This window comes from Anas platyrhynchos, chromosome Z, assembly GCF_047663525.1.
Source record: "Anas platyrhynchos isolate ZD024472 breed Pekin duck chromosome Z, IASCAAS_PekinDuck_T2T, whole genome shotgun sequence".
NCBI classification, from domain to species: domain Eukaryota; kingdom Metazoa; phylum Chordata; class Aves; order Anseriformes; family Anatidae; genus Anas; species Anas platyrhynchos.
The window spans coordinates 45,178,192-45,198,156 of NC_092621.1; the positions used below are offsets into that span (position 1 = coordinate 45,178,192).

The 19,965-nt window shown below is 41.2% G+C and overlaps 1 protein-coding gene across 3 annotated transcripts in view; it reads right to left on the bottom strand.

Annotated features, from left to right (window-relative positions):
- Positions 1-7,764: 7,764 nt before the first annotated feature.
- Positions 7,765-19,965, bottom strand: part of PTCH1 (patched 1) — a 71,800-nt gene continuing 59,599 nt past the window's right edge. For 2 of the 3 annotated variants that reach the window (XM_038170490.2, XM_038170488.2), the window contains exons 20-24: positions 19,016-19,158; positions 15,938-16,037; positions 14,320-14,574; positions 12,699-13,228; positions 7,765-11,008 (exon numbers count right to left, since the gene is read on the bottom strand). In XM_038170490.2, coding sequence (XP_038026418.1) covers positions 12,701-13,228; positions 14,320-14,574; positions 15,938-16,037; positions 19,016-19,158 — 1,026 coding nt within the window. In that variant the 3' untranslated portion in view covers positions 7,765-11,008; positions 12,699-12,700. Of the gene's footprint in view, positions 11,009-12,698; positions 13,229-14,319; positions 14,575-15,937; positions 16,038-16,221; positions 16,239-19,015; positions 19,159-19,965 lie in introns of those variants that run through there. The other variant, XR_011805700.1, reaches the window with a different exon arrangement.

The following is a 19,965-nucleotide window of genomic DNA, read 5'->3' on the forward strand; positions in this document are numbered from 1 at the left end:
TTTTCATATAGCAGAGTTTTGTAAGAAAAGGCTCTGGTACAGCTCTGTCCCCTCCTTTTTTTTTTTCTCCTTCTTTGTTTTTTTTAGTGTCATTCCAAGCTATGAAGAAACTGACAGCAAAATGGGCAAAGTGTCAAGTAAAGCACATTTATGAGAGAACACAGCCTCTGGGACGCCAACACTTGACTGCTCTTAGGTCTGTGAACTGTAAGTGCATTAGCTTACCCCTGTGATGGCAGTCTCTTTCCTCTCAAATAGTGTCTTAATATTTCATAGTATTTATCATTATTATAATGTAGGGCTCGGAAATACAATATTTAGACTGAACAGATAACTATTACATTTTATTTCAATTGCAAATGCATCGATTTCCAGTTTGTGCATTCCATTTTGCTGGTCTGTTACAAAGTTCTATGAGTAGTTTAAGTTTCTGAATACTTTTAAGTAGGTAAGGTGGATTTGATGGCTTTAAACTAAAGCTTCACCTAGAGGATGGTGAGGCAGTGGCACAGGCTGCTCAGAGCAGCTGTGGATGCCCCATCCCTGGAGGTGTTCAAGGCCAGGCTGGATGGGGCTTTGGGCAACCTGGTCTAGTGGGAGTTGTCCCTGCCCACGGCAGGGTGGTGGAACTGGGTGGGCTTTAAGGTCCCTTCCAACCCAAAACAGTCTGTGATCCTATGTTCTATGGTTGTATGATACTATTATTTGTTCTTATGTTGTTTTTCATTCACTTTTCTGTACATTTACATGGAAGCAGTCCCAATTCCCCACAGCTGATCCCAGGATCTCACTCCTCCCAACACCATGCTCCTATATCAGAAGTCCCCTGCTCCTTCTAACCCATCCCCTCCTGGCTCAAGCCCCTTTCACCTGTCCCCAGCCAAATCCCTGATGCTTCTCAAACCTTCCTTGCCACTGCCTGAACACAAAGTTGGGCCCTGTGAGCATTCAAGGGAATGCTGCTGCTGTTACCCATAATTTGGACGCAGACAATGCTCTTTCTAGCATTTTTCTCCCCATCTGCCACCCTTTTATTGGCTTTCATGGCTAGCCAAGTCCATTCATTCTTTCAGCTCTTTTTGACCAGATGTTCAGGGATTAAAAACCACACACCAAGCCACATGTACCACAAATCCCCAGAGAAAAGCCAGGAAAAGCCATTGTGGCACCCCAACCCCCAGGTGTCCCCTAAGTGATGGCTTCCTACACACCCCCTTCTGCAGTGCTCTGTCATGAGGTCTTCCAGAGCCTCTGCTTTTTGACATACTTAGCCTGTTAGGTGGCACGTGAGGAACAGGATGATGGTTATTAAGGGGATGTGTACTGCTTGCAATAGGAAAAAGGCTTCTGCTGGGACACAAACAGCTGGTACAAAAGATTTCTGGCACAAAATTTCAATGGGAAACAATTAAGCATTTGTCCCACTATCTGTGCAAAGACAGCCTTGAAGGGAAAGGTATTTTCTCTGAGGCCAGAGAAAATAATTTTAAACAACACAGTGGAGGGTCATCAATTCAAAGCCTTTTTCTTCACGTATATGTATAATGTGTAATAAGGAAACTAACAGGTATAATAAGGAAGCCAGAAAGACCATTTCCAGTAAGTCAGTGTCCTTCCATTCTTCTTAGTCCTACCTGTACCCTGGAGAAAGGAATACAACAGGAGTATGGAAAGGAGGTCTAGAGACTCCCAAAATCTATAGGACAGTGCAGAAGAAAATCTTCAGGAAGAGTCAGTGAAGCCTGCCCCCAGACTGAGACAGCCTCCTGAAGCCTCTTCATCTATGCTTCCCTTCAGGATTTTGCCAATCAATAAAAATTAAAGCAGAAGCAGAGTATTAAGAGATGTCCAACAGGGTTGTCAACCCCAAGAAAATTCTGAAACCCCAGGTGCAACTTCCTGCATTTCGGAAAACTTTTAAAACATTTCAGGACAAAAAAGCACATGCAAAAATATGAGCCTACCTGGTATTTATCTTGGACTCCACGCTAGAATAACTTGCCAGTAGCAAATTCCACACACTGAAACCACAGTTCTTTCTACATGCTCGTGTGTTTCCCATCATACACACACACACATAGACACACACACGTTGCATAGAAAAACATTGAAAAAGCCAGCATCAACATTATAAAAAATATCCCCCAAAGCAAGTTATCACCTCCCCTATGAGTACGAACACTGGGCTCTTATGCTCAGCATCTAGGCAGAGCTAAGCCTCCCTTGTCCAGCAGAACAGCACCCCTCGTCATTTTACACAGACTTCAAATGCACGTTTTAAAGAAGCTTTTGTGAGTCCGCCCACATGCTCTCAGGTATAGTTCTCTCTTGTTTTGCTTTTTCTGCTGTTTCCCTTCACTTTCTGCTGTATGGCTCACTGGCTTTTGGTTCTCCTTCTCTGCATCTGTTGTCACTGCATCTACGAGGGCAAGCAAACAAGTGTGTTTGCTGTCTGTGCTGAGTCTTGCTGAATGGGTATCTGCATGGGGATACCGGGGGGAAGCAAGGAAGGGGAAAGGAATAGAGAGGAAGAATAGTGTCACAGATATGATTAAAGTCCTATTAAGACGGGAAAAAGAAAAAAAAAAAAAAAAAAAAAAGAGCTATTTTCCTGCAGAAATCCACTGCCACAGAGATAAAAGGTACAATCTGGGTCATTGCACTTAGGTTATGGTAATTCTCTTGACTTAACAGATTTTCTAAGATTTAAACACAGGGAGCATAAAAAAAAAGTGATAATTTAATACAGAATGGTCAAAATAAAATGCAATTTTAAAATATCAAAATAGTGACAATAAGTGTGGATGTAATGGCAGTGACCTGGAGGCCTACAATTAAGGTTTTGGAGCATATTTAGGCATAGCTCCTCTGCATGTCAAGATGGCAGAGCGAGAGCTCACTTTCACAAACAAGACCGTCTGCTTGCTGTCTTTCCTTGCACAACTTCGTGTTTCCATTGCAGCTCAAAATGACTCCTAAGTGTAAATCTGTTCAAGTCCCAGAGTATCATCAACAAAAGTACAGTTTGCAGTCTGAGGGAGTGAAAAAACACCGTGACTTGGTTCTCATCCATAATTTTGGTAATCTAGATCACGTATGAGTTAGAGCCTCTACAGTCCATATACCTTTTGCAGTCAATGAGAACAGATGGAGGGATGACCTGCTGTGCCCAAGTCACATATTTTGGATTAAAGGAAGGGTGTTAGTAGCATCACCAAGACCACACTTTTCGCTATAAACTCTGCAGGACAAACCATGATAGACTGATACTGATGCAGATTTACCAGCGAGTAATCCTGCTGAAGACAATTAAAAAGCAGTAGTTGCTTAAGGCTCTTAAATGCCCTTGCTGACTCACAGTCTATTCCCCCTTGATTTGGCAGGAATTTCCATGATGCTCCATGTACGTTCATTTCAACAACAAAATGTTAAAAAGTCCTTAATAGCTCCTAAGGAACCATAACCAGCTAATGTGTAAATCCTCATTAATTCATGGGCTACTGATTCAGTGGACTGTAACGATTACTTGGGAGCATTACAGCCTGTTGCATTAGAGCACATTCACTGAAATTGGTTTAAATCCATGTGTTATCGAATTAATTGGGAAAACTGCTTATGAATGAGGTCAGATCTTTCACAGAGAATATGCTTACAAACACTTTCTGCCTCTATACGTACACTTTTCCTCAAAATTATGCTGAAATGCCTGACAACTGCATGGAGATGCAGAATGAAAAATTTAACTAAATCAAGAAATGTTAAGTAACTTAGTCAGACACCACAGTTTATGTATTTATTGGTACTTTTACCAAATATATGCTTAATAATTAGCTGCATTCATACTCGGATATCCAAAGGGCTAAAAATAACTCATCTTATTTACAGTTCCCTTTCCTCATTTGATTCAATGTTGGCCTATCTGAATGAAACAGCAACTGCATGGTGCTCACAGAGCTCATACCATGCATACTTTTATTCCATTCATTTAGTTACACAAGAACTTTGTTGTCAGTTTGGTTTGCAAATCATGAGGAGATAAAACTGAACAAAAAGAGGTCCTCCCTGCCCTTTTGCCAGATAGAAAGCTCTGCTCTACTAACTCCAAAATGCTGCTTTTTTCCAGCTGTTAGATGTCATCTGACAATTTGCATAGGTCTGTGGTACCATACAATAACACTCTCCCTTAGCATTTATAACTGTTTAAAGTTGAATGTGTTTGTCTTCTGAGGTCTTGCAAAGTGGTACAGAACCTTATTAAATTGGCTGCTAAAGTAAATATTCTAAAGTTAAATACATAGCCTGCTTAATATGATTGCCTAGTTGGGAAGCAATAAAGTGAAGGAGGGTTTGAGCAAACTATCTAATGGCAAATGGTAGCTGTTTAGGGTGAAAGTTGTCAGCTTCCTATTTACACCGTTCCACTGAAAAGGTAGTCAGATCCTTTATCTTTATTAGCGTTAACAACTAATAAAACACCTGTTCTCTTGTTTAATGAGAAGAAACAACCCATTTGGCTCATAATAGGGATAAACTGTAATTACAGAAGTGTTATATGTTTGGTAACGAGATAAGGATAAATTGGTATTTTAGCCTCAAGATTACTAGTGTAAATCCAGCCCATCTCAAAGGTCGTCTGTCACTTAGACTCACAGAACCACAGGATACCCCGAGTTGGAAGGTACCTGCACGGCCCATCGAGCCCCACTCCTGGCACACACAGGTCTACCCCAAAAATCTGACCATGTGACTACGGGCACAGCCCAAACGCCTCTTCAACTTCTGCTTGGTGGCTCCGGGAGCCAGGTGTACTGCCGACAGTGCAACACCTGAGCAGCAGCACCTCTCTGTGGGGCAGCTCTCCTGAAGGAGAGGGAGAGAGGAAAGGTTTCCACTAGTCAAAGTAACATAAGGTGGAAAAGGGAATGCTGATAATGCTTGTCCTGCGAGCTCTTTCTAGTTACCAATCGATTCTTGCTTAATTCCTTTCTCTTCCCCTCATCTCTCAAAGGGCTGGCCAGACATTTCTCCCTACAGGCCTACTCCCCAGCCTGATGTTCAGAACAAAAGGTCCGCGAAAATGGACAGGACCTGGAACAGAAAAAAAAAAAAAGTCAGTCTTACCCAGCCTCTACAACGCCTTGGCAAGGCCCTTTGGGGTCTCTGAAATCAGATGGTGGAGCTCTCTCTCTTTCAGAGCACTCTGGGTCTCTCCCTTTCGGCATAAATCACTTTGCAAACACCTCAGCAGATGGGGAAACCCAACTAATTCACTCACCCGTGAATGAGGCCTGACCCGTGCCTCCCAGCCCTCCATTATTCAACCAAGACAGAGCCCTCCCGCGCCTAGGAAGCAGTTTCCAGCCTCCAGCTTCCAGCACTCCTCCTCTTCCTGGTCTGCCCTGGTTTACAGCCTTGCTTCCCGGCAGGTTTTGTAAGGCTCTGGTGTCTGCAGGCAGCCAGGGCACTGCACAGGCAGCCCCACTGCAAAGGCCTGAGCACAAGGGGCTGAGAGACCGGGCAGAAAAGCCGGGGGGTTGTGCCCTGTTGTGCAAAACTGCCTCCACCGTGTGTGAACGTGAGGTCCTTACTGAAATCTGCTGGCTCAGAGGGCCTGCAGCTCCTACCTGGCAGGGTGAGCTAAGCCTGGGGAGCTATGCCTGCGAGGAGGCATGGATTTGCAAGACAAATTAAAATGTATGCTGGCTTGCGTGTGCTGCTGCTTTAGGCAAGCTGTTGCAGCCTCTAACTAACCCCAAGCAGGGTTAGTTAAAACTAACTAAAGTTAAAACTAACTAACAGCCTAAAGTTAGTTAGGATACAGATTTCTCAGTGCAGCCTTACTCTCGGTCAGTGCTGAGCAGATATAGCTACCAGGGCAGCACAGACATTAGCGACCTGTCTGTGCAGTTACAGCTGTCACAGGAAGGGTGGAAGCATCCCTAGGAAAAACTACCATAGGGCAGGAAGAAGCTCAGATGCCGCTCTAGATGATGCCACTGAAGGCAGCCAAAAATCTGAGGTAAAGATTTCATTTGCTTGCACAGTACCTCCAGAGTCAGAACGGTTTCTGCAGTACCACCTATGCCAGTATGGATGTTTAACTATTTTGTCAAAGCAGCAGTACTGCTTCAGTTTTGTATGCAATCGCCTGCGATCAACCATGCAAAGCTAAAGCAGGCAAGCATTTTTTTCAAGCCACTCAGGCTGGGTAATGCAGTTTCCTGGCATGCATCCTGTTCTAGCAGTGAGGTTCAACATGTCTGCAACAAAAAGGACAAGAATGATTAAATGGAATAGGGAAGTAGTAATTGTTCTCATTACTTGCAACAGCCGTTAAAAGTAATTACAATTTGGCAAAGATGGTTTTCAGATATAAAGAGTCGGTGTCTCAGATGCTCATTGGGAGTGAAAGTTAACAAAAATGAAACACCTGTTCATACATCGGTGCTGCTGCAGTTTAGCAGCATGCAGCATTCCTGAAGCTGTTAAATACATGCATTATGCCAACAAAAATTTGGCTACATGTTTACTTAAGGCCTGAATAAATATGGCCGATCTCTGACAAAAATCTGATTAAAGTCTTACCTGGGGTTAATAAGACTGACAGCAAGAAGTGTCGTTTCTACACATGACAAGTAGTGTAAGGTAAATAGCTTTCCTTGATGTGAAACGGAATTTGAAAGAAAAATCCTGTGCTCTGACTGGAAGAATGTATTGATTTATTCCCATCATCGCTGGTCTAGCAAGTGGAGCTGCTCCTGTGCGTGGCTGGGACACAAAGGGCGAAGTCAGTGATTTTAGCTAATGCAGGATCTCAGTGGACGCTGTTCTTATGGTGTGTAACCCACTAAGGCCAAATATGTAATCTGACTTAGTCTGGCCAGTTCCAAGCATCTGATGGAGAGTAGTGAAAATATGTGTAGGAGTTTGGCAGTTCAAGTCCTTTAGCTGATTTTTTTTTTTTTTCTTTTCTGGCTAAACTTTCAGAAAACATAAAGAGTTGTGTTTGTATTTCATCTGGCTGTGAAAAGTACAGGCTGAATTCTAAGTTATGCCAAGACTTGCTTGAGCCTTTTAAGAAATTTAGAAGACTTGTGATAAATGCATTTAAGGGCTGTAGGATGGAGCAGAGCATTGCTACCTCTGTGGTACTCCGGCTTGCACGTGGCAAACCACACAGGGGTTTATGGTGCAAGTGGCTTCTGACAGAAATGCAGTGGTCTCCTCCTTCCCAAGCAATGCTTGCATGGGCACAGGGAACTGCACTCTGGCTGGCAGTAGTTGCTTGCATGCTTCTTACACCTCCCTTCTCAAGGAGCACCGTAGTTTTTAGAACCCCAAGTTTATTTATGTATTTATTGTTCCATGAGCTGGAGAAAGCTGGCTATTTCTCTAATCCAATTTAGAGAATGAACCAGAAGCCAAAAAACTTTCCCCTACCTCTAAACCCAAATAATCTGTGCATAAGATGCTTTGTGTTCAATGTTTATATAAAATGGCTTTCTCAGAATGAAATGTGTAGTCCCGCCCAACCCTCACGCTCCTAAAATATAGAAGGAGCAACAGAACCAACAGATAAGCACCAGTTTATCACAATTTAGGCACAATTTTAGAATTGGCTCCTGCTGCAAAGTGGGCCAAATCTGAACTTCCCAGATATCTGAATCCCCTAAAACATCCCAAATCCATGCTTCCAATCAGTATAGCTGCATGATTGAATCTGCAGAGTTGACCAGTACTAAAAACAACCAAGTCCATAAGCAGTAAGTTATAATATTTTTTTATTCATGTTAGAATTTCTATCAGTGTTTGAACATTAATATTTAGAGAGTTTGTAAAATTTCCATTCAAAGTTTAAAATGAGAACCACACTAGATCACAAATGGTAACTAAAACACAGTTCAGAATTGTATGAATATTCACACTCTCTCTCTTAACACTGTTAAACACTTTCTTTTCTGCCAGGGGGTTTACAAGGAAAAGTGTGCACCGTAATCACATCTCAGCAGTGTTCCAAAACATAATGGTATCATCATTACATATAACTCTTTAAAAATATACTTCTGTCAAAAGACTTGATGACTACTATGTACACTACAAAAATAAATTTTCATATAAATAAATTATATGGCATAATTTTATCTTTGTAACTGAAATGACACAAACCCACTCCTACCAAAACAGGCAGGCAATGAGACCCAGTTTGAATATTTTTTTTTTCCTTTTAACTCCTTAACGCTAAAAGCTACGACGAGTCCTTAATGTAAATGTTATATACTCTTTCCTATTTAACATTAGTAAGCACTCTATACAAATAAAAATCCATTAAAAAGTAAAAACATAGCTGTAATAGTGTTTCCAATAGAAATAAAATCCCTGCATTTTGTTTGTTATAAACTGGCATGACAAATACTGTAAGAAAACATTCTTATGATACAAAAATATAAATATCACCCATGATTAAAAAAAAAAAGTTTAAGACAAAGCCAAAACAGAACAAATGTTGCCAGCCACTGAATTCAACCTTGGCCAATGTGACTACTGGAGGAGGCGGCGCACACCGTGCACGAAGCAGCAGCGAGCTCACCCTGCGCGCAAATGCACGGGGGGTGGGAGATGCCGAGGCTCTCGCCGCCGCCTCGCCTGGGAGGAAGAGAAGGGAGGGAGGAAGGCGAGGTGAGGCGAGGCGGCCTGCTGCGGCCATGCCGGCGGCAGCGTCAGTGGGAGGGAGCCCTGCTGACCTCTGACACAGGAGCGCGCGCACTTGGCAGTTGAAGGTAGCTTCCAATTAGTATCATACAGTTTTGTTGCAGAGTTTTCATGATCTGAGGTCACTATGCTGCTAGTGCTAAACTGGGGCCCCTCGTCTTTTTGCCATTCAGAGTTTTCGTGCTAAGACAGTGAACTGGACCAGTAGGCAGTTGCGACATTAACCCTTAGTGTATGTTGAAACAGTAGCTTATGTATCGCGGGAACAATACCAGGCTCTCACCTGCTCTTCGAGCGTTCACATTGGAGATCTGTAAACAAGTGCCTCATATCAAAGTGTTTTCAAGTGAGCAAAAAAAAAAGGCATGGAAATTTGTGCATTCTAGTTATCCCCATTTGCTGCACTAGGAAGGTCTGTGGGCAAAGATAGACTCCCTGAAGCCACTGGAGAAATACCCTTTCCCATCAAAGAACCAGCACTGCCCTTCAGGCATCGTACTGGAAGAAAAGCCTCACCAGTGCTGTATTCAGAAACTGAATATTGGTTGTGTTTACGTGGCTCCGAACACACGTTTGCGCTTCTACCTGCTCTAAAAAGACAACTTGTAGAAGGGCAGAAAAAAATAATGGAGAAAGCGGAGGACAGAGATAATGAAAACTTTTCTTCTAGTATTTTAATCTAAGGTTCTCCATACTTAGGGTTTGTTTCCAACCAGAACACATATTGTTGTGGTTTTGTTTTTCAGACCCTTCACCTGCAGCAATCCATCTTTAGTTAAAAAATAATAATACAAAAAGCTAAATTAGTTTTGCAAAGAGATCCCCATTTAGCTGTTTTAATTAAAAGTGCCAATGCAGCATGGGAAAATACAAACAACAGAGAAAAGAACACCCCAGGTCTTGTGTGTCATTAATTACAGTCCTGGACCCAATAGAAAGCCATTTATACTTAATAAGTGAAAACAGAAGTTTTATATATATATATATTTATCCTTCCATTTGATTTTTATCACTTACTATTAACTTCTTTCCTGCCATGAAAATAAGGTGACAGAAGATACTGCTTTGAATGCTATAAGGACAAAGCTGAGCTGTGGCTCACCATCAGACAACTCGATTATTCAGCTTCTAATGCCACTCATAGTTATTAACAGCATCAAAATACGGCATATGCTCATTGAATTTCTGTAACCACCAGCACCTCTCAATATCCAGCACCTTTGGAAGTGACAAAGTAATATAGTTTTTGCACTTACCTGGCACCTTTTAAAAAAAGTATCAAAGCACTTCACGAACAGTAATTAAGCCTCACAACTCTCCTGGAGGTAGGTAAGTATAATTATACCCATTTTACAGAATGAGAAACTGAGGCACAGGGCAGTTAAGTGGCTTGACCAAAGCCACGTGAACCAAGTCATTAATAGTGTGGGAAACAGAACCACAACACCAACACCCTGACTCCCTGTCTTCTCTTCTATTTTATCTTGGGCCTTTGTTGATGGCAGTCTATGGTACATGTTGGTAAACAACACAGCTTTCAGTACTGCCTGCTAAGAGGGAAAGGCAGACTCACATCAGCATTAGTGGGTTTACAAGCCCACTAAAAGTTACCATACAGTATAAGAGAAACTACAGCACATCAGGAACACACATACACAGGCATGCGTAATTCCAGATGCACACATGGATACACACAGCAAAACAAAACCTGCACATAGCTAAATCTATTTAAGCCTCCAAGATTAACGTGCTTTTCTTCATATCTGCTTATTTTAAAGAATTACCACGCATAGCGTGTTTGAAAGTTAACAGTAACATTTCATACTACCACAGGGTTGTGATATGCAAACTTAAAATATTTTAAACAGACATGTACCTTTACAAAAAATCCTATTACATAAGCAATATTTGCATAGAATTATACAAGTAAATTATACAATATTTAAGCAGCAGCAACTTATGCTGAAATTTAGAACTAGATTAAGCTTAGTTGTGGCACAGAGATCAATGTACAATAAGTACAGAGCACAAACAAAAATGTCCCCACTCTATTGTCTGAAGGCAAATGACTCCAGATTATACTACTTTACATTGATTTTTTTGTATATTACATATGTGTACATCTTTTAAATACTTAAAGAAATATTTAACAAAATAATACAATAGGTTACAGTAACAGTGAACTGTTGTCCTGATGCAGCATGTCCTTTTCTATAACTTCAAGCAGTTCTTCTCTTCAAGCAGTTCTGGAAATACAGTTTTCCATCTTTGGCCTCTTCTTTGCTTCAGTTATCACCCTCTAAAAATAAAGAGGGGGGAAAAACAAACAAAACAAAACAAACAAACAACAAAAAAAAAACAGTAAACAAGCATTCATTACAGTTCAAGAAAATCAAGCAAATCAAGCTAATCTAAAACTCATTTCATGGTTCTTATGGTTACAGTTAGCATTCAGGAAATGCGGGCTCTTCTTTCATTTTAGTCAAGAACTTCCTGGTAAAAAGATACTGACACCAATTAAATAAAATGTGGATGCTTTCATTTCAGAGTGCACAGCTTTAGGTAGCTGCCACAAATTTAGTCAAAACCGATGGATGCTTCAGGGAGTAATAAACTGTATTGGATATTGGGCACAGTTAAGACTCTTGTATTAGCTTGCAGTTAAAGCTGGAAAAGCTGAGCCCAGGTATTTCCTCATTCAATACTATTACTTGCAGTGTTTCTAGACTGTCAGGCTAAAGGCATTCAGGGCTATTTGAACTTTGAGATGCTTGGAGAGAAATTTTATAAATCAGAAAGCAGTTTTATCACAAGCCATCAAAAATTTTCCGTCAAAACGCTCTACTTATGTGTGTGCACACAAAATATTCTACAGCCAAAATGAAATGGCTTGCTCTGGTCACATTAGTGTCTGTCCCCCTGAAAGCTCTGAAAAGAAAAGTGAGACAAAAGGAATCCACTGCTAGCAATTTAACACTTCCTCTTCTCCCCAGTAGAGAAGATTAAGTTAAAATACCGAGACATAGTTTAAGCCACAATTGAGTTTTTAAGTAAAAAAAAAAAAGTTTTCTACTTAAAAAGTAGAAAGAGTTTTTAAGTAAAGAACTCGATTGCTTTCTCCTCTTTGAAGCAGCACTCCCTGTGACATTAGTGTAACATTTTCAAGAAAATAAACAGCATTTTGCTTCCTCAAACATCTGCTAACACATCTTGTCTGTTCTAAACAGCAATATTTCCTGCAACTTTCTCTTGCTAGCTTTAGGGGGACAATGATATAAGTTTCAAGTAACACAAACTCCTGGGTGAATAAGGGGAATATTGTTTCATGGGGACACATTAAATGCCCTTGAAGGTCAGCTGTGAGCTACACAAATCTGTGACAGCCACTGCAGCTACCCTGGCAGGAGGGAGAGCTTGGCTAAGGGACACTTCCAGGCTGAGAACGGGCAGGGCAGGTCCCTGAGCACAGGGAAGGGGACACCCCATAGCTCAGCAGTGCACTAAGCAAGTTTAGGCCTTTCCACCTCCCTCGTTCAGCCCATCTCCCATCTCTCTTAAAGTAGATAGCAATTTTACACTCTCCCAGACAATGTCATTCAGTATTATGTTTTAAAAGGCAGATGATTCAGTAATCAGAAGACAGGATCTGTCAACAGTAAACGTAATCACACAGCTCTGAACATAACACAACGTATCTGCTTCATTTTCCTCATCTGGGAACCTGGGACTGTACTATATACTTACCCCTTCACAAGGTGCTTGGAAATAACTCATGTCTGGACACCCTATAACTTCTTAGGACTGCAAAGTGCTATCTCATCCAGTGCAAAATGTGCTATCTTCACACTCGGCAGATTTATGATGAACAGGAATCAAGAAGTACACCTACCTGAAGGTAAGGTACTTCAGAAAACTTTTATCTTTCCCCTCACTTTTGCACACCATTGCCCAACACAGGCAAAGCTCACAGCTACAACAGACAGACCCACCTTTACACTGAGCTTTTGCCAGCTGTCCTTTCCTCACATTCGACATCTTGAAGCTCTATAACTTCTACTTTAGAATTTCTTCTTTCACACCGCACATTAAAAGGCACATGGGGGTCCTCGAACATCCCATGGTCAGCTTCATGGTACCCCTCATAGGATGGAAAGCTTCCTCCCCGAGAGCTGTGGCTGTGCACAGCAGGGTGGACAGCGACAGTCACTGAAGCTGAGGCAGTCACAGTAGTGATCGGCTGGCAGTATGCTGGTCCCGAGGTGCCCATGGCACCGAACGCGGGGCTTCTCATGTTATGAGAACGAGCCCGGTGGCCCAGGCGATCCCTATTGCTGGGTCCTGAATGCCCTTCAGTAGAAATTTCAAAAGCGTCCCTGCGAGGGCGGTAAGGAGGTGGTCGCAGCCCTTCCCTCACTTCCCGTTTGGGTTGCCTGCCCTGACGCCACGCCTGCTGCGTGCCGGCCTCCGGGTTCGATTGTAATCTGGGACTTGACTGGTGCCTCGTCTCTGGCTGAACCACCTGGAAGATAGATGCACAGTCAGGCCTCTGAAAAAGCAAGGGAAACAAATGCCATGCTCGCTTACATCTTACGCTAGGAAGACTTATAAGACTGCTGTCCTGGCTCTGCAAAGGTCATGTTCTGCAGTCTTGTAACTGTAGACTTTTCCAAACAGTTTTTGTCTGAAGTTATTAAAACTGGGAAGTATAACACCACAAAAACACAGGACTACAGCTGAAAATATTATTACAGGCTTCCTACATAGTGGTCTGTGTTTTTCAAAAGGATGGATAAGAAGCGCTTCATCTTAACTGATTCAGCAAACAGAATTGCAGGCATTTGGAAAAGGCTCTGTTCCGTGCAGGGTACATACACAGAATGTTAGCAGGGTAGTTTGTATAGACTGTAGGAATCTGTTTTCTGATTTCTGTAAAAAGCGTGAAGCACAGCAGCCACATCAGTCAATAAACCGTGACCAACTTCAAATGTGGCTCTGCTTGTACCTATTTCTAGGCCTCTGCTGAACAAAAACAGATCCACATTGCAGCTCAGCATGCAGCATCAGCAGGGGTAGGAGACAAGAGCTTTTTCACTTTCCTTTGAAATTGCAGTTATGCCAACCCAGTAGCAAGATGCAACGGGCCTGAGATTCGGTACAACCCTGAAACTACTTTTTTTTCCAGGCTGTATTAATCTTTCTCCCCAAAGTTTGCTGTCAGAGAGAGGAATATGAGGTGGTGATCCACGAAGAGGTGCAAGGAAGAGGTTTGGATCTCTTTATCTCTCCTGGCTCTTAAGAGGTCATCTAGAACAGTCATCAAACAGACTGAGAGCTCTCTCTTGTGGTTGGTGCCAATACGATGTAACAACAATTGAACATGCCAGAGACCTCAACTCTGGTACCATCACCTTACACCCAACTTGATTCTAAAGTGAAGATTAGAAAAGCCTTCATCCCCTGTTTATAAGCTCTCTAAGTTTTGGCACAAAATCATGAAGCATAGTCAGCCAGAAACATTAAAAGCTCTTCCACAAAAAAATAAATACATTTAAATAAAAATGCCCAAACACTCTTCTTGCCCATCCAGCAGCCAATATTTGAGATACTCACAGTAGATCTCGCAAAGACAGGATTCTCAGTGGCTTCCACTACTACTTGATGGACTGGTGCCCCAGGACCTTGGGTAGCCTCATAATGATGGAGCTCTTCACTGATGCCTGACACGGTGGTTTGAGAGCTGTACTCTGAGTCAGAGGAGTCTGATCCATTATTTGTGTGCCCAGGCGGCAGAGCAAACCTCACAACGCTGGGGGGTGGCTCAGGAGATGGTGTGGGTAATCTGTTTCGTCCATTGGCTGGTGAAACCTGGTGATGACAATGCTAATTACAATTACAAGCATTCAAAAAAATATGATTAGCATTACCCTTTTCATTGTGAATGCTTGATACAAATGTTCTTCTGCTAAATATACCTTTCAATGCTCTGAGAACCCTAGCACTAGTTTTCTGATGAACATCTGTACTAATCTGGAAAACATGCATGAAAGTGAGACATGATCTCCACCTGAGGATACGTATATAAACAGGATGACTGAGGTTCTTCTAGGTATTGTTGTTTCAGCAAGTGGATGTATATGTACGTGCATGTGCTCTTGCACTTAGAAAGACAGAACTCCCTCTTCTGTGGGCTTCCCTCCCCCTGCAGCATACACCAACAGTGATTTTATAAATTGTCTCAAACATGTATGTATAGTATGGTTCAGTGACTATTTGCAAAAAGAGACAGGTACACACTTAATAGAACATAGTGGTAATAACATGTACAAACATATTTTTTGAATAAGGGACAGGCTGTGCATACTACTGTGAAGGTAAGAGATGTCGCACTTGTCAAAAATGTTTTACTAATTCAAAAAAATACATCTCACATCACTAATGCTACATACATACCTTGTGTTCTACTTTTATACACACAGAGACAAATGAAGCGTGGCACACTTATTCTACTAATGCATAATAAAGATTATAAAGTAATTGTGTTATTGAGAGTGTAGGTAATGAACAATCAAATACAAATTTGATAGCTGTGAATCCTTTTTTTGCTGGACTTAGGCTTCATACTGTAAAGTCATCGACATTTAAGTGAAGCCTTCCATCCATCAAGAACCTCACTTGAGCCAAGAGCATTCTGCAGGGAGGGGCAACTGGACGGGGGGACCTTTTGGCAGACTTCTGGTCATGGTTATAAAGGTGTGGTCTGTGGACCACCACTGGTGTGTGTTGGCCCACACAGGCCTTCCTGGTGGTCTGCTCAGTTAAATATTTTGAGGAAAGCGACAGAGGCAGTGAGGTAGGAAAGGATAAGGTATGTGTACAAAAGGAACTGTCTATTGTGAAATATTGAAGAAAAGCCTGATTTCACAGACTAGTTTGTATATCACCTTATGCTTTTAGAAGTGTACTTAAACCTGCATTTGTATCTAGTTTGCTGACAACCTCTAAAACAATACTTATTAAAAACATACTTTAAGAATATAGGAATATTAAATAAATAGGAAATAGCAAATTTAATACAGATTTTAAATAAAACCTGAGCAAGAAACTTATACATTAAAAATCCACGCAAATTTTTAAAATAAAGAGTTTCTAGAAAAGGGGAGTAGTCCTGGGAGGTGGGGTTGCAAAGACAATGTTATTATTTCTTCTGTTCTCTATGAGTTTTACTGACCTCAGGGTACGGTCCAAAGAATGAAAGAAGAACAGGAAGCAGCACCAATCCATTGAGAACTCCCAGAATGGTTAAGATTGCCAAAACAGCAAAGAAATACCTGAAGTGAGGTTTCAGGGATTGGGGGGAAGAAAAAGGAGCCACAAATATTGTTAGTAATAAGGTATCACAAACTACTCTTAAATATATTAAAATAATACATTTATAAAATTAAACCTCAAGCATTACTAATATTGTACTAAATAACTGTATCACTTTCTACATAGAGATAGAGAGTTTTTTACCTTTTGTATTAGAGAAGCTACATTCCGCAACCAAAAGTGTTAGTTCATAAAGGAAAGAAAAAAAATTACATTTGTTAATTTCCCAGAATCTGGAAGCATGCAATGTTATTTATGAATGTGTTACACAAACACAAAAATATGGAATGTGCAGTGAATAGCTGAATGGACTGAAAGCACAAATACAATGAAAAGGGGCCCCCATTAGTGAAAACCCAGCAGAAGCAAACAAATGAAGTGAAGGGTGTAGAATTTAAACAATTTAGCCTAGAAGGAAAAGAAGCCCTCTTCTCGCAGCAGCTAATCCACTGTGAAATGCTTCTGCATCTTACAGCAGAATCTCTAATTAAATCTCTAGTGTATCAGGTAAGGCTTTCCCTTGCTGTTCATTAATCACAACTTTCCGCCTAGAATACTGTGAGTTCCAGTTTTACCAAATAGCTCAAATTGCAACCTTTTTACAACACAGGAACCCGCTTTCTGCAAAGAAAATGCTGCCCATTCTATAGCGAGCTTCAGCATTGTACTGAGTAAGAGCACTCCACAATGGCAGAGCTGCATTGCAGGCTAATCTTTTGTTGAACAATTTAGCATCTCTGAATACTCTTGTTTTGCGTCAGCCAATTCAAACATAAAGGCTGAAGTACTATGGAAGAAGAGGAAAGTGCACAAGTGGTTGTCCTTTCCCACCATTGAGGGCTAAGGTCTGGGATCCTTCATGAATACCAAGGTAAACCTGTCAGTAAAAGGAAAGCCTTGCTAGTTGGTATTCGGCACAGCTGGGGCTCAGACTAAACTTAAGGCTGCGTTGTAACTAATGATTTCAAGGACTCGGTCTTGGTAAATTCCTGGAGGAGAAGGGCTAGGAGAAGAACTGAGGGCAAGTTTGCTACTAATGGGTCTGCTGATTACATTGTCTAGCTGGCAACAAACTTTACTGCCTCTGCCTTTCCACATTTGATCAAATATATCAGACTCCTGTAAAACTACAAATATCCCACTATTATAAACATTTTGGAATTTCTGATCTGCATTAGCAAAAATCAGCAAACCAATCTACTCTACTAACATAAACCACCAGAACTTTATACTGGGACAGAAATCAACAACAGGCATTAAAAACATTTGCATCTCATCCATCTAACACTAGGATAAACAGCAGGATTTTAGCTCTGACCACTTGGTGTATACAATGTCTGTTAATTTACTTAATCTTCCACATTGTTGGACTAATCTATCCCCTTCCGGAAGTTTGGGATCTTCTTCACCCACTATAACAATACTTGGGCTCTGATAGTTTATTTTACTGTATTTTTTTTCTAAACAGGGCAAACTAAAGTCAGATTGTGCTAGAAAATGAGAAACTGATGGCCCAAAAAAGTAAAATAACATAAGTTGAAAGGTTGAAAGGCACATTTTATATACTAAGAGAATATCCAATCCAAATTTGGCATGATGGGCTGCTACAATCATCCATTTGCAACGACACAAAAATATTCTTGCCAAAATCTGGTCTGTTAAGTAGGAACGTAAAACACCAAACATACCCCTGTAAATTTAGGTTAAATCTGTAAGTAACCTGTATGTCAAACACCTCTACCTCTTACAAGATCAGCTCCTAAAAGAGTAATTCTAACTTATTTCTTCAACACCAATAAAATAAAACATCCTGACCTCAAAAAAGGCCTATTATACTTTAGGAGATGCGGTATCTCTCTAACAATAATCCACATGCAGGTTGCATGAGGTCCAACTACAAACCTCCTGCCACCTTGCTTTCTTCAGATCTCTCACAAACATAAACAAAAAATCTTAATGAGATTTAGCAGCCATTCTCTCAGTTCCTGCTTCTGACATTTTGTTCCTGTTGTCAAGCGGATGTCAGCAACGTCTGGTCATCTATCCAGCTTACATCTACCTAAGTAGTTTTGTCATCTTTAAGACAACTTGTATTTGGCCTGGTTCTACCTCAGTTCTGTTTTAGGTCTTAAAATATATCTTTTTTCATGCTGTAGTTTGCCACAAAGAACCTGTGTTACTTCTAAGATTAGCCATTTTGCAGAGTTCCACAGGTTGTTTGGAATAGAATAGGATCTGTTTCACTGCACTTCTCAAATTCCCCTCAGAAGAAAAACTTGCTCTCCTCTCATACTCGACGAATTCACATTCTTAATTAAATCCACAAGAAACAGTCTGCCTGTAGTTCTAAACAGAAGGGCCTTCAGGCTTTGCTTTACAAAATTTTAATATGAAGTTCTGTGTTCATACTTATGGTTCCCTAGCTCCCAACCAGAGCTTTCTTTCTCTCCGCTTTCGGCACTGCTATAAGCCTCATATAACGACAGAAAGAGAAGGCCCAGAGAGCGACGCTTGCAGCACAGTTGCAGCACGTTTGTAGGTTCATGTGTCCTTTCAACACAAATTTTTGTGCATACAAGAAGTCTGGAGGATCTAAAGGTTAAAGGTCAAACCCGGCTAATACCAGACAATACTCGCTATTTTGAACTGATTCAAATCCAGAATTAGCCAACTTTGCTAAAGAGGGCCATTTTTGTTTCCTTTCATGCTGGGAGTCAGATTTTCCTGGAACAGATTTTAATACCAGCAATGGAAACACTACTATGTCTAGCATGCAACAAGGAGTTAATAAAACAGAAGGAAAGCAGGACCATGATGTAAGCATGCTTGACACACCATGCATAGTAATAAAATGACAGATACACTGAAATGACTAAATATTAAAAGCATACTTATTTTTATTTTAAAAATAAAGTCAAGACACACGCAAATGCTTTACCTGACAATAAAATCAAACTCTGATCCTGCGAGCATTAACACTCCAAGCAGAGTGGACACAGCTCCATCCAGCACTGGTGCAAACATATGTTCCAGGGCAAGGACAGCCCTATGGTTCTTGTCTCCTATGGCAGTTAAAAATGCCTGTAAAACAATGAAATTCATTTCATTACACAGATACATACAACCTGTCAAACAGTCTCTCTCATAGCATGCACAGTTTTTTGCCAGTTAATTACTTCAGTCTACAGTTTATGAAAATATCTCTGTAGCTGGCTAACCTTCAAGACAGGGTCTGAATCTGCAGTCATAGCACATAGCTGCTGCTGAGGTTGCACGACCAGAGCAAGCACTGATTAAAGAATCAGAGCCCTAGCAATAATTTTTGGAAACAAAGCCTGCTTGCACCAGTAGACTTTTTATGTTGCCAGCTTTGCTTATTTCCACCTGGAAAGAATTCATTTCATGGTGAGAGCACTTCAGGTGTAAAAATTACAGAGCTACTCTTCAAACTCTCAAGGGGGCATGGCTTCCATTTCTATCACGGGAAGTTTGCTGTAAAAATAGCCAACACCGACTGAGGCTTTCCTACACAAACCTAGGACCAGTAGCCTCTGTTCAGTTACGTCCACCCATGGTAGCATTTATCAGTGAATCAGGTCTTTCCGTCATATGTAAAGAAGTGTCCACTGGTACAGTGCATTTTTTCTTCACAGGTCTGAGGATCAGACATCACAGGAAGGAAGCACCCAACTGATGGAGAATTGCCAGTGTATTCAATGGGATTGGCATGAAGTAACACTAGACTGTGTGCTGTTTTAACACTTCTGTTTCACTCAAAATTAATGTTTCTTGCAACTTTTACTACTTCAAAGGTAGCAGCCCTATACATAAAATTGCTTTAGGAATAGTACTGAACAGAGTACTGCATGACCAGCAATATAACTCATG